This window comes from Otolemur garnettii, unplaced genomic scaffold (genome assembly GCF_000181295.1).
Source record: "Otolemur garnettii isolate 467f Iridium unplaced genomic scaffold, OtoGar3 scaffold00031, whole genome shotgun sequence".
Taxonomy (NCBI): domain Eukaryota; kingdom Metazoa; phylum Chordata; class Mammalia; order Primates; family Galagidae; genus Otolemur; species Otolemur garnettii.
Window position 1 is genome coordinate 15,432,759 of NW_003852426.1, and position 16,041 is coordinate 15,448,799.

Below are 16,041 nucleotides of genomic sequence, written 5' to 3' on the forward strand. Positions count from 1 at the left end.
ATACTTTCTTCTAGGACTTTTATAGTTTCACGTCTTAGATTTAAATCTTTTATCCATTATGAGTTAATTTTCTAAGTGTTGAGAGGTGCAGTTCCATTTTCAGTCTTTTGCATGTGGCTAACCAGTTGTCCCAGTACCATTTAATGTTATTCTTTACTTTTTTATATTTTCCAACATATTAGCATTTCTTTTATAATCAGTAAAATGAAGAAATTTTAAAAATTGAAGAAAATGGAGGCAGTAATTTTGACATATGTATCAATCTCTGAAAATCTTTCTTTAAATAACTTACACAAATATATTCACCTCACCTATACTGTAATTGAAGAAGCTTTATCAACTTGAGGCCATCCATTTGTTCTTCAGATTTCTATTCCACAGATCTGGTGTGCCAAATCCAGGTAGTATGCAAAAAATAGGTGGTAACTGTGTCTACTCACCTGAGACTTTATTTTTATGATTAAAAAAGCCCATTAATGTTCTTCAACCATTATTAAACCGAAACATAAAAATGGGTAGAGTGTGGAGGCTCAAACCTGTAATCCTAGCACTCTGGGAAGTCTATGCTGGAGGATTGCTTGAAATCAGGAGTTCTAGACCAGCCTAAGCAAGATGAGATTTGGTCTCTACTAAAATTAGAAAAAATTAGCCAGGTGTAGTGGCATACACCTGAAGTCCTAGGTACTTGGGAGGCTAAGGCAGGAAGATCACTTGAGCCCAGGAGTTTGAGGTTTTGCAGAGCATGATGTCATAGATGGGGTGACAAAGTAAGACTATCTCAAATATAAATAAGTAAGTAAAAATAAATAAAAATGAATATTCTCAGTAACAATAATCTTTCAATGGTATTTAAATTTTAATGATATAAACTATTTGACTATAAATAAATCACATTTAAAAAAATATTTTTAGTATTTCCTAGGATTTGTGTGTATACAGGTACAGGTATGAACATCTGTGTGTGGTTGGGTAGAATGGTTTCCTCTTACTCTGTATTCTTATCTGATATCTTTAACTATATACTATAACTATTACTTCCACTACTACTTCTACTATTATTAATATAATTTATTAAGAGCTTGCTATATGTTAAGTTTATAGTACTTCTTCAATTCTACTCATTGAAGAAGTACTATAATTCTTCAATTCTTCCTCAATTCTATGAGATATATTCTAGTACTCATTTTACAGATGAGAAAACTGAGCCATAAAGAGGTGAAGAAGTTTGCATAAGGCTACTTGGCTAGAAGGTGGTGGCAGTGTAGGGATCTGAACCCTGACCATTTTGCTCTAGCATCAAAGTTCTTAATCACCACACAACATCAAATGCTATGAATAAAAGCACAATGTAAGATGGCAAGCATCAAAATTACTTAGAACATTGTAGGTTGCATAAGTACTCTAAAACACACAGATCATAGACTTTGAAGTGATTTTTAGAATTACTCAGGGAAGATACACAAGAGGCAAAAATTACATTCTTTAAAGTTTCTTTAGAGTGTACATATATAAAGTCAGGCATATGAGGCTGAGAATGGTTGCAAATGTATATATTTCAGGAGAAGAATTCTGAAATTAGGGGTAGGAAGGTACGAATTTTAGCCCTGGTTTAATCTAATCTAATTAATAGCTTCAATTTAGGAACATTAATTACTTAAGTCTTTTAGGTATGATACTTTCTCTGATCTTCTGCCTAGTTCTCAATATAACCGAGAACACAGAAAAGAAAGAAATCGCCAGTTAAAACCAGCATGCTGAGGACAGCAGTGTTAATAACTGGTTGAGTAGGGATGGATGGTTTCTAGTATCTCCTCACTTGTGAATGCAGTGTTCATAGGTGAGTGGCAAGTGACTGATATTTATACCAACCTCCCCTTTTACTCCTCACCCCAGCAACTACTACATTACAAAGCACTGCTTGTACTTTTTTGTCTCTTTCACTTAAAATGGCTGTAATCATTCCTTTCTTCTGTCATTTTAAGTAACTCTCAAGGTTAAGAACACAATTCTTTATATAATAAATTATATTCCTTGACTATGTTGTAATTTGATGTAAAATTAAATCAAAAGTCATATAAGACAGAACGATGCCTCACATTCTGTAAATTTTTAACTATAGTATCTGATGTACAGTGGAATTAAGTTTCCATGGAAACTATTAGTATTTGAATTCTTTAAATAAATTTCAAATTATTGAAAACTGGATATATATGCATAACTATGGATATTCTAAATTGGACATGACATTTAAATATACGTTAAACACCAGATTCAGAATGACATGTGTGAAGACAAGATCTCTATGCTGCATGAACAGAAACTAGTTGTTCATCGGCATTTTAATTCATAGAGGAAATTTGACTTTGGAGGTTAAGTCAGCTCAGCCTTTCTGTATGAAATTTAGGTCTCAATCTGTTACTACAGAGGCAGCCCATATGCTTCCTACCCTGGTATGAGCTGCAGCTTAAAGCCTTAGGTAAAAAAGTATCCCTACTGCAGCTTAAAGTACCATCTCAAGTCCTTAAGAGTAAACCTTAGGGAACTAAACACCAGCATTCCCCAATATCAAGAGGATTCTACCATGAGCTTCTCCCTCTAGTAGGTGGAAGTATGTAGGAGCCAGGACAGAGTGGACATATTATTGACATATACAGTCTGCAAATCTACTGTATTTTAAACAGAGAGTTTTTCTTTTTTTGAAACAGAGTCTCTGTCACCTTTGGTAGAGTGGTATGGCAGGTTTTTTTTTTTTTTTTTGAGACAGTCTCACTCTATTACCTTTGAGAGAGTGGTATGGCATCATAGCTCACAACAATGTTAACCTCTACAGCTGGGACTACAGGCTACTGTCACAATACCTGCAACGATGCCCAGCTCATTTTTCTTTTTGTAGTAGAGACTCACTCTTGTTCAAGCTGCTTTCCAACTCCTGAGCTCAAGGGATCCTCCCACATCAGCCTCTCAAAGTGCTGGGATTACAGGCATGAGCCACTGTGCCCAGCTTAAAGAGAGAATTTTTAAATTTAAAAGGCAGATTTATGTATTATAATATAGTAGAACCTACAGAGTTGACCACCTCCCTACACTGACCACTTCCTTAGTTGACCTAATTTTCAGAGACTGGACATACACCACATATTCATATCACCACAGTGGGCCTAGTTCCTTATATTGACCATGTCCATATGTTGGTCACTTTGTTACAGACCCTTGGGTGGTCAATTTGCAGAGATTCTAATGTATATACAATGAACCTATGTCTCCTCAAACAAGTTATTCATGATATCGATAGAATAGGCATATTTGGTTCTGCAGATTGGGCAAATACTTATAGCTGAAGGTAATGGAACCGACCTTTTAAGGTGGGGTCTTTCTGACGGTGATAAAACCTTGGGTGTGGTTCTTTACATTTGCTGTAGATTTTGTTGATCAGTGGCTAAGTGAGCCTCCTATGTTATGGCTTATTTGTTCTATTTTCCAGATTTATCTAAGTTAAGCATTTTAAAATTGTATTGTTAGTTTTTAAAAGCACATTGGTTACATGTTTATTAGGTAAAAATTAGCTTAAGCTATACCTCAACATAGTCTAAAGTACTTTTTTTTGTTTTTTTGAGATACTTTCTTACTTTGGTGCCCAGGCACAATTATAGCTCACATAACTCTTGGGCTCAAGAGATCCTCCTGCCTTAGCCTCCTAAGTAGTTGGGACTATAGGTGTGTACCACTATGCCCCATTAATTTTTAAATACTTTTAGAGACAAGGTCTTGCTTCAGACTCTTGGCCTTGGTGATCTTCTTGCCTAAGCCTCCCACAGGGTTGGGTTTACAGGTGTGAGCCACCATACCCAGCGGAAAGCTTAGTCACTATAGTCTGTGATTATAACAGCATTACAGGTCAGACATGGGGGAAAAATACATACACACACACACACACACACACACACACACACAAACACGATGTCATCAAACAAAATGGTTCTCAAGTGATCTGTCCAATCTATTTAAAAAACAAAAAATTTGAAGAATGAAGTAGCCACCACTTCCTTTTGAGGAAATAATGCAGACTTTATGATTAGAAAGTTTTCTTCTCGTATTAGATACATTTTCCTTTAGTTACCATTGTAGGTTACTTCTCAAAAATTCTGTTTCTCTTTGCTACTCTTTAATTACTTCTACATCATTAGTAGGCACTGCCTCCTTTTCCCCTTTTTCTCCACTCCATGGCCTTGACATATTAGTCATTATTTGGCTCTTATCTATGGATTTTATATTTTCAATCCTTCACTATAAGCTGGTTCTTTCTATTTCAGTTGGTTTATAAATTCTCATTTCCAGTCATCTCATATTTCTCATTTTTCCTAGTCTTCTTCCTTTGGCCTTTCATTTAAAATAACTCACCTATCATGTGAAAGATATTTAATTTCATTATTTCTTTGCAAGTATAAGACATTATGAATGTTATATAAAAACATTCAGTCAAAGGACATACTGCTTTAATCAGCATTACTAAAATCATGTTCTTTAAGTATGGACAAATTTTAAATATTAAAGAAAACTGAAAATTGTCACTATTACAAAAAGCATTTGAAGACATTTATAAAGCATGATTTTGCTGTCACACTGAGAATCGATACAATTAACAAGAAGAATAAAGATTGGAAAGAAGGCATTCTCTTTAAACTTAAGGAAAAAAGAAGATGATAAAACTTAGAAGAAATCACTACCTCTATGAACAGATAATACAGTAAAATCCACTCTTAGGGAAAAACATATACTCTGCTATAATTATTATTATTTACTCATTTATATTTATGTATAATGTTATACATAATATTCTGCATTAATATTTTGAAATAAAAATGAACATTAAAAAGGAAAATTTTACTGTTCCTCAGTTACATAAATCAAGTCTTACTTTCTGAATATCAAACCAATTCCTTATGAACAGAGGACTTGGGAAACTTCCAGTAACATAAATAAAGATCTATTTTTAAAGGGCCACAAGATGAATAGTTAATTAACACACACACACATACACATGGTTTCTTTAGGCCATTGAAATATAAAGTCTTTAATTCTCCATTAAAAACAGACAAAACCCTAATTACAAACTTAGAGAAGATGTGAAAAACCATCTAAATTTCAGCCCAGTTCAAAGCTAGTAAGGAAATCATTTCTTCTTCTTCCAACTCAAAGTACATTTAGGAGAAGGACATCACATAGAAGTGGTAATGCCAATCTAGCCAGTTTTAAAATACAAAGCGCTTCTAGCAATATTTGGATACATATAATTTGACAAAAGAGTTTTATAAACCTAAGCTTTGACAAATAGAAAACATAAGCCCCAACAAGAAAGTTTAATTTGTAATTGAAAAAATAATACTTTGTAGAAAAAAAGTGTCCTTCCAAAAAGAGACAAAAATGACTTTTATTTCCCAAGAGAACTATGCCACTTTTATACAACAAAATTACAATCACCACAAATTGCTTTCAACAATTCCATTGCTTCTTCATTTGACCACTTGAAAATCAAAATTCTTTCAGATTATAAATATAACTTTTTATAACTCTGTTATTACGTACTGTGAATGGGGAAAGCGGGCCAATCTTGTGGCCATACCGTCGAATGGCCTCTCTGATGTGGCAGGGCTGGATGGCATCGCTGTGAGCCTCAACACCACAGGCCACAGTACTCTGTGACAGAAAAAACACATAAATTGTTACTAAATGAAAAACACACAACAGAACTACAGTGTATAAAATATGAAAATAAACCTTTATAAAATGGACTGTTTTTCCCCTTAGGATGCACATCACTGCTGCCATGTACTACATCTAAAAAAAGTTCCATTAACAAATCACAGATGACTTTTACATGACCCTTTACTAACAGACCTACCAAATGCAATTTTTATGCCCACAATATTTCACCTAAGCCTGTATGTCAAGCTACAGGAGCATACAGCCACTTGCATGCATATAAAAAGTGTCATGGGAGCTTGTTGAAAGAACCACAGGAAGTTATTTTTTAAAAAACATTTTAACATTTATTATTATAAATGTATCTTGGGAGCTTCTGGTGAATATTTCTGAAATAACTTAAAGGTCATCAACTTAAAATAAAAAATGAAAATTGCTATGTATTTATCATAGTGAGGACTGTCATAAAAGACCATTTCATCTTGGTCCCTAATTTTCTAAAAAAGTTTTATACTTTAATCTGCCTCTTCTGTAAAAGTCAGGTTTGAAAGCACAAAAAGACACAAGAGAAAGATTATTTGCAATGAAAATATGAATATGTGCAGGCATGACAATTAAGTGCTTTGAAGGGTGGATTAGGCACTGGCATCAGGGAACAGCTTGCCAAGGGGAGTACTTTGAAAGTGACCATAGTTGTATTCAGCAATAAGGTATGTAGCACTTTTCCTAGGATGAATTCACAAACTTAATTGTCAGACTTGGTATGATGACAGCTCTGATGGCTATTCCAAATGAGTTCCAAAGTTTTTTGAAGGGTGGACTAGGTGCTGGCATTGGTGCACAGCTTCTCAGGGGGAATGCGTAAAGGTGACCATAGTGATATTCAGTAATGACATGTGTAGCACTTTTTCTAGGATGAGTTCAAGAACTTAACTGTCCCATCTCATATATAGCATGATTTTTTAAAAACAATTAAAATGTGCAGTAAAGAGGTGGGGTGCAGTGGCTCATATGTATAAACCTACCACTCTGGAAGGCAGAGGTGGGCGGATCACTTCAGCTCATGAGTTTGAGACCAGCCTGGGCAAGAGAGAGATTGCGTCTCTAAAAACAGCTGGGCCTTGTGGTGGGCTCCTATAGTCCCAGCTACTTGTGAGGCTGAGGCAAGATATCTCTTGAACCCAAGAATTTGAGGTTCCTGTGATCAATAACACTATGGCACTCAACCCCAGGGCCACTGAGTGAGACTCAGTCTCAAAAATAAAAGTTCAGTATAGGTATTATAGACTTATGGTTGAATTGCAAATCCTGGGTCTCTGACTACCTTGAATCCAGATCCCAGTCCTATTAGTTACCAGCTCTGTCAAATTTACATAACACATCAGGCCTAGTTTCTCATCAGTAAATTGATATAACAGTTATAATTTCTTTAGAGAGTTGTTGTGAAAATTAGTGATACATTTGTGATAAATGACTTGAAATATATAAACCACTTAGAATACTTCTCAATACATGTTAGCTATTGAAATCATCAGGTTATTTAAATAAAGCATTAAAAACTGAACCTCCATATTCTTGAAATAGTAAGCTCAAAAGTATCAGATGTCAGGGCATCACCCTTAAAGAATCCAGAGAAAGAAATATTCAACTTAAATATTATTATTACTGTGGTCCAGAAGTCATTTGTAGCCAAAGAAATAATAGTATTTATTTTTCTGATAATTATTACAATATTATGATAATTACTATAATTTTAACTCATAATTCTTTGTGAGGAATATAACTCTGAGGATAGCAACCTTTATTGATAGCAATTTGAGAAAATCTTATCAATATGAAAAAGTACAACCTCTTTGACTCGGCAGTTTCACCTGCAGGAATTTATCCTGCAGAATATATTATATAGGTACAAATTAATACATACATACAAAGGTATTTACTATGGTACTAATTGGATTGATGAACTAAACGTTCATTAATGAGGGACTGGCTAATAAATTATGATATATCTATTCAAAGAAACAGAAATCACAGCAAACACTGAAAAGAATGAAGTACCCTATGGTACTTCTCTACTTTTAAAATACACTTTTTAAACCATTTGTATGCTTTTCTTATTACAAACTAGTAAAATAATTTTTGTTTTCTTTAGTAAAATAATTTTAAAATGTCCACAAAAAGTGTCTGCTAATTATCCTAAACCTGAAATAAGACTTAAAATATAAAATAATATAGATTTTGATTACTTTTTATTATTTTAACAAGAAATAAGTCATATAAAACTTTAGGGTATCTTTCTCAATTTCATTCTAACAAAACTCTAAATAATATATCTTTTTTGCTCATAATAACATGGTTAATTTTAAGTTAATTTAACCCTCGCTTAGGCACTGATATAAAAGTGTGCGGGGTTTCTTTGAGAGATTTCACAATTCTCACTCCAAATTTGTTGTTTCAGTTTGAATATATTAGAATAAAGGCAAGTATCAGGTCCCCAGATGAGGGTAAAGACTTTTCTGTGAGTCAATTCTGACCCATTATATGAACATCACTAATATAGGCTCATTCACTTGCTAGTATAATAGAAATTTGTGAAGTAGAGTGAGGGAATTTTATACGTTTATGAAAATGCATGCAAATATTTAACTGGGTTTGCAGAATAAGTCTTCTAGAGAAAATTCAAGTCGAAATATAGAAAAGGAGATATTAAGAGGGGTCAGTATCCTGTATACAAAGTGGAATAAGAAGTCCTTTCTTTGTGTTCCTCTATGTCATCTCTTAAATTCATTCCTTCCTCCTTGCAAATTCTATTTATTTTTCATTTCTTTTCTCTGTGGCCAATAGAAAGAATACTTTTCCTTTACATCCCCTGATAAATTTGGTTTTGGTATGGAGTATTTTGGTCAAAATCTCTCAGAACATCTGCCATAGCAATCAAGTAGCATTTGGGAACACTGAACTAGGAAGCTACTATGGTGAATTTTTGTGACCCTCCAAATTCACATATTGAAATCCTAAGCCCCAAGGTGATGGTATTAGGATGTGGTGTCTTTGGTGAGGTGATTAAGTCATGAGGGTAGAGGCCTCATGAATGGTGTTAGTACCCTAATAAAAGAGGTCAGGTGGCGCCTGTGGCTCAAAGGAGTAGGGTACCACCCCCATATACCAGAGGTGGCAGGTTCAAACCCGGCCCCGGCCAAAAACTGCAAAAAAAAAAAAAAAAAAAAAAAAAGTCAGAAAAGACCCCTCAACCCTTCTGCCTTGTGATTTTTGATTTTTGAGGGAAAAGATGACTATGAACCAGAAAGTAGGATGCTATCAGATGGGATTTTTTTTTTTTTTTTGACTAATCTGAGTTCTCTGCAGATTCTAGTTATCAACCCTTTGTCAGATTCATAACATGCAAGTATCTTTTCCCATTCCCAAGACTCTATTTGCTTTAAATTGTTGTGTCCTTTGCTATGAAGAAGCTTTTTAGTTTTATTAAGTCCCATTTGTTTATTTTTGTTTTTGTTGCAAGTGCCACTGAAGTCTTCTCCCTAAAATTTTTCCCCAGGCTGACATCCATAAGAGTTTTTCCCATGCACTCTTCCAGGACTTATATAGTTTCATGTCTTAGATGTAAATCTTTTATCCATCATGAGTTAATTTTGGTAAGTGGTGAAAGGTGCGGGTCCAGTTTCAGTCTTTTACATGTGGTTATCCAATCCTCCCAGCACCATTTATTGAATAGGGATTTTTTTCCCCAGTGTATGCTTTTGTCTGGTTTGTTGAAGATCAGATGGTGATAAGAGGCTGGTTTCATCTCTTGGTTTTGTTCTATATTCTGTACCATATGTCTATGTCTCTAATTTCATGCTAATACCAGGCAGTTTTGATCACTGTGGACTTATAACCTAAAGTCTGGTAGTGATACCTCTGGCTTTGTTTTCATTACAAAGAATTGCTATACAGGTTTTTTGTGTTTCCATACAAAATAAAGAACTATTTTTCCAGTACTTCCAAGTATGATGTTGGTATTTTAATGGGGATTGCATTAAATCTGTAGATTGCTTTGGGTAGTATATACATTTTAACAATGTTGATTCTTCCTGGCCAAGCGCATGGTATGTTTTTCCATTTGTTAATGCCTTCTGCTATTTCTTTTCTTAAGGTTTCATAATTCTCTTTGCAGAGATCCTTAGCCTCCTTTGTTAGATAGATTCCAAGTTATTCCATTTTCTTTGAAGCTAATGTGAAGGGTATTACATCCTTGATCTTCTTAACTTACTGTTATTGGCATATACAAAGGCTACTGATTTGTGGACGTTGATTTTATACCCTAAGATATTACTGTATCTCTTCATCAATTCTTTTAATTTTGTTGAGGTTTGATTTGTGTCCTATGATATGATCTGTTTTCAAGTATTATCCATGGGCTGATGAGAAGAACATATATTCCTTAGCTTTGGGATAGTATAATCTGTATATGTCACATTCAAGTCCCTTGCTTCTTTGTTTAGTTTTTGTTTAGAGCACTGGTTCTCAACCTTCCTAATGTCACAACCCTTTAATACAGTTTCTCATGCTGTGGTGACCCCCAACCATAAAATTATTTTCATTGCTACTTCATAACTGTAATTTTGCTACTGTTATGAATTGTGATGTAAATATCTGATGTGCAGAATGTATTTAGGCAACCCCTGTGAAAGGGTTGTTCAACCCCCAAAGGGGTCGTGACCCACAGTTTGAGAACCCCTGGTTTAGAGGATCTGTCCAGTTCTGTCAGAGGAGTGTTAAAGTCCCTAGCTATTATGCTGTTATAGGATACTGTATTTTTCAGAGCATTTAAGTTCAGTTTCATCCATCTGGGAGCATTTAAATTTGGTACATAAATATTAAGTATTGAGATGTTCTCTTTTATTGTTCCACTGACCAGTAGGAAGTGACCATCTTTGTCTTTCTTTACTTTAGTTGCTTCAAATCCACTTGTATGTGAAAATATAATTGTAACCCCTCTTTTCTTTTGGTTTCCATTGGGCTGAAATATTGTTTTGCAACACTTCACCCTAAATCTTGTTTTGTCCTTTGAGGTTAGGTGTGTTTCCTGGAGATGGTGTATAGATAACTTGTGCTTTATTATCCAGTCATCCAATCTGTGCCTCTTCAGTAGGAAATTCAAACCACTTAGATTTATTGAGACGATTCATAAGTATATTTTGTGAAAGTTCATTGCTTAGTTTTATCATTTGTGCTATGATGGAAGGTAGATTTTGTCCTTTAGTTTCTGGGTGTCTACTTTGTTGGTGGTCTATTGTGATGGTCAGCCAGTGTGAACAATCTGAGTATCGCATGGATAGCTGGCCTTGCTTGTGGTGAATTTCCTCAATGTTTGCATAACAATATACAATTTGATTTCTCTGTCAAATTAGAAGCCTAGTTTAGCAGGATACAGGATCCTGAGCTGAAAATTGTTTTAAGGTTAAAGATAGATGACCACCCTCTTCTGGTTTGAAAAGTTTCAGCTGAAAAGTTAAACTGTCATCCTGATGGATCTGGTCCTGTTTGTCGATTGGTGCTTAATCCTGGCTGCTTGCACAATTTTCTCTTTCTTCTTGACTTTGGACAGATTTATGATGAAGTGTCTTGTAGATACTCTGTTGCCATTGAGATGAACCAGGCTTTGACATGCCTCTAAAAGGAAGTGTTGAAATCTCTGGTGATGCTTGGGAAATTTTCATTTATGATACTCTCCAGTAGGGCCTTTATTTCTTTGAGTCATTCTTCTCTTTCAGGGATTTTTTTTTTTTTTTAAGATTTTTTAATGTAGCTGTGTACATTGATGCAATCACGGGGTACCGTGTGGTATTTTCATATACATTTTGAAATACTCTCATCAAACTGGTTAATGTAGTCTTCATGTCATTTTCTTAGTTACTGAGTTAAGATATTCTGCTTTTAGAAAGATTCACTTGTACCCTACTTTCAGGGATTCTTATAATTCATATGTTTGAACAATTTGTGAAGTCCCAATACTCACGCGATTCCTCTGCATTTTCTCTCTTCTTTTCTGCCTCTTTAAGCCTTATCCTCTAGTGCTGAGAATCTTTCTTCTCCATGATCTAATCTGTTATTGATACTTCCTAGTGCATCTTTCAGTTCCCTGCTGATGACTTCAATTCCTTAAGCTCCAAGATATACTTTCCAATTTCATCATGTTTTTATTCATTATTTGGGTCAGTTTTTGGATTTCATTTTGGTTATTTTCCACTTTCCCTTCAATTCCCTTAATTGTTTTTGCCATCCAAATTTTAAATTCCCTTTCTGTCATATCTGTAATTTCTTTTTAGGTGGAATCCACTGAGGTAGCTGCCTTGTAATCTCTGGGGGGAGTTGATAATGTTCTGGCTTTTCATATTGCCTGAATTGTTCTGTTGGTTACTCCTCATGTGTGTTTTCTTCCTATTCATTTTCTTCCCCTACTTTTTCTTCTCACTTTGTGCTTCTCTCTAAATTACCTTGTCTCTGTGCTAGGTTTTGAAGTACCCTTTTGACATAGGGTCAGAAATAAAGAGAAAACAGCAAGAAGTGAGAAAAGAAAGAAAAAGAAAAGGAAAGAAAAGGGGTGGTGAAATGAAAAAAAAATTGGAAACAGGCAAGTAGAAGGGCAGAAAGAGAGAAACAGGAATAATAGTGATGTTTGGCAGGGATTTTGACCCACACCCACAATTCCCTGACTCTGGGAGGTTGGCCTGGGTGGATCTTTTGAGGTCAGGAGCTCCTTACCAACCTGAGCAAAAGTAACACTCCACCTCTGCCAAATGTAGAAAAAAATATCAGCATCATGTTGCAGTGGGTATCTACCTATACCTTCCTTCCAAAGCCCCAAACTAGAAGGACATCTCAGACTAGGGGGTCAAGGCCTCCTTGAGCCAAGCCAATGCTGTGGCACCCTAGCCCAGGCGACAGACTGAATTTCTGTCCCATAAATAGAATGCAGAATGAAACAGAATAAAACAGATCTGTAAAAAAAAAAAAATAAAAATTATACTACTAAAAATAAAATTATGCAAGAAGTAAAAAAGGGGTTATCTTAGCATTTGAGAAATTTATTTGGGAAAGATGAGAAAAGTAGAAAAACCTCTATGAAAAGAGTGCAAAAAGAAGAGAAATAGAATAGAAAGAATAAAAGGGGCAGAAAAATGATAGCTAAAATGGAGCACTTGCTATTGAAGAAAGTAAAAATGTAAAAATGAAAAAACAAAACAAAACTAAGGAACAAAATTGAAAAAAAATATATATTTAGACAACTGGACAGTGACTGGTACTTCAAGAAGATAGGAGACAAAAGAAAAATCATATATAATGCAATATATTACCTGGATACCAGGTAGTGCTCTGGGATTAGGAGACCCAAAACATGCATGCTGATTCTGCTGTATAGGATGGTGGCCAGAAGCCACTATCTAGTTGCCAAGGAGACCTAGCCCCATCTTCCTGATTTGCCCTCAATCAGGGTGTGGTCCTTTCACTAGCACATAATCCCTGAGGGGTTGGAAGCCTAAAGCTTTTGTTGGATTTCTTTCTTTCTTTTTTTTTTTTATTATTAAATAATACATGTGTACATTAATGTAATCATGGGGTACAGTGTGGTGTTTTCATATACAATTTGAAATATTTTCATCAAACTGGTTAACATAGCCTTTATGTCATTTTCTTAACTATGAGTTAAGACATTCATACTCTGCTTTTAGAAAGATTCACTTGTACCCTTGTAAGATAAACCATAGAGGTGATCCTTCCAATCACCCTCCCTCCACCCATCCATCCCCCCTCTCCTGCCCTCCCACTCTCCCCTCCCCATATTCTTAGGCTATAATTATAGCTTTCATATGATGAAAATTTCATAATAGGGCTGTGTACATTGGATACTTTTTCTTCCATTCTTGCGATACTTTGCTAAGAAGAACATTTTCCAGCACCATCCATGTAAACATAAAGGAGGTAAAGTCTTATCAGATTTCTTAGGAGGCAGGCCTTAACTTTTCAAACAGTGCCCCATCACCACAAAGTGGCTTTCTGAGGGAGGGGAGGCTCCCACCTCACCCCAACAGTGGCTGCCCAAGTTCAGCAGGTGTGCCAGAGCCACCCATGCACAAGGACTCTGCAGGCTGTTCCTCCCAGATGGTCCTTCCACAATGGCGGCACTCTGCTAGGAGATAAATCAATGAAAGCCCTACCCAGCCTTGATTCAATGACAGCTGGTTATCAGGTGCTGTTTGAGATCACTTGTTCACTTAAGCCTTCCCAAGGCAGCTCCAGTGAGCACCCAAGTCCAATAAAAAATGGCAGGACAGGACTTCCCTGTCTCTAGCAGAGGGCAGCTGGTTTCTGCCAGCAACCAGGCACTTGCCTTGTATGCTGGTGTTCTACTGCTCATGACCTTCCTGTTGCCTCCTAACATTGCCTACTGATTCACTGTGGCCCTGGAGTAATGTTGCTGGGCAGGACACCCCAGCCAACTGTGGCTGGAATCCTCTCTGTCCTGTTTCACAGCAAGTGGCTGCTAAGAAGATATTTCTGCCAGATATAGTCTGTCATTTTGCTCCATCTCCTCTGAGCCTTAATTTTCTAACTTACTACCATTACACCTGAATTTGGCTTTTGCTTGAATATTTTAAACATAGCTGGGCTTTTCCCCTTATATAATTATACTTACGCGGCCTCTGAGTCCTAGAGTATTTGCCCCTCTTCTACCTTCTCAAAGTCTTATCTACTTTAATACTTAGGCACTCAACTTTATGAAGTCTTTGACTGCAATTAAAGAGGTCTTGGTTTTTTTTTTGTTGTTGTTTTATGTCTACACTTTCTGTCTGGGTCACTCATTTGAATATTAATATTTTCTTCTTCCATTATTTGTTGAATCATTTATTTACTTGTCTGTTTCATAAAATATTCTGTCTTCCTAAATATGGATCATAGCAATCTCCGGAATCCTCTTCTGGATTCAATTTGGTATAGTACTTGATATAAATGCCCTTGATGTTGGTTGCTGATTTTGTTAGGTGTTAAAGGGCAGGAAGGAAGACTTCCAGTCTCTCTGAATGCTCATTTTGGCTACCAGCTACAGGGAAGGAGGGGTATTTGCCAGCCAGGAACAAGGTAAGGTTTATACTAACACATTTTGTCAAGCTTACAGTAATACATTTTGTCAGGATGCTCTCTAACACTCATGATGCCACCTCCCTAAGAGCCCAGGAAATCCACACACTGGACATTTTTCTTCACTGTTGAGTAGCTTGGAACAGCATCTGTAGTTGCTGAGCAGCTACCCAGGGTGGCTTGGCCACCCTAGAGAACCAAGTAAGAGGAGCAAATAAAGAGTTTTCCTAGCCTTTCAAACAATCACTTGAATGTTAAAAGAAAACTAGGTTTGCTTTGTTTGCAATAAATTGCCCCAATTAGAAATGTTACAACAAATTTTTCTAATGTTAATGCAAAGCATACTTATACAAATATTCATAAAGTGAACATGCATCAAAAAAATTTTGAGGAGTGTTGACATCATAATTTGGGTTTGTGACATAAAGAAAACAAATTGAATTTAATCAAGTAAGCTTTGGAAACTTTTAAAGTATGTTGACTGATAATGATGTATGACCTTTTTAATGAAAAAATAGATTTTTTTGATGGGCATCAACATTTTAATCCCTATTTAGATACCAAGTGCATTGAATTCTCCAAGGGGCATAAGAAGATGTCAAATTGACATTTTGTTTGTAATAAGATGCTATATAGATTATTTATCTTAATACATTTTTAAGTATTCTGGAGTAGAGATACTTAAACCTAGGGTCCATAGGATTCACAGATCCTTTAGATCCACAGAATGGCTTTAGAGGGTCTCTGAACAACCAGGAATTATATGCAATATTAAATGTGTTTATAGAGAAAAGATTTGTAATTTTTTTGGATTCTCAAAGGGGTCTGTGACATAAAAAAGATTACAAGTACTTCTTGAAGACTATTTGAGTCATGATCCTCACGTAAGATATTAACAGGGAGTAGATATCTATAATTAAGGCATCGAAATAAAACAGGGCTTGACTATTTTCAGGGCATATATTTCACCTACCTTGATCCAAAACTTACTTCACAATTTAGGCATGTAGATGTTAACTTAACCTGCTTGTGTCTTTTCTATGGTTATTAGGTTTGGAATTATATGGTTATTTGGTTATGGAATTATATGAAATTGCTATTTTTGTTAATAAAAAGGTTAAATACTGGCAAATACATTCAACAAATTTTAATATATGTCTGGTTTTTGGACATGTGCTCTGTATAGAGAATATTTTGTAT

General features: G+C 35.5%; 1 protein-coding gene across 1 annotated transcript in view; it reads right to left on the minus strand.

Annotated features, from left to right (window-relative positions):
* SUPT3H (SPT3 homolog, SAGA and STAGA complex component) overlaps positions 1-16,041 on the minus strand; it is a 433,675-nt gene that overhangs the window by 68,170 nt on the left and 349,464 nt on the right. The window contains exon 10 of the mRNA XM_012804882.2: positions 5,584-5,694. Within this exon, the coding sequence (XP_012660336.1) occupies positions 5,584-5,694 (111 nt within the window). The remainder of the gene's footprint in view (positions 1-5,583; positions 5,695-16,041) is intronic.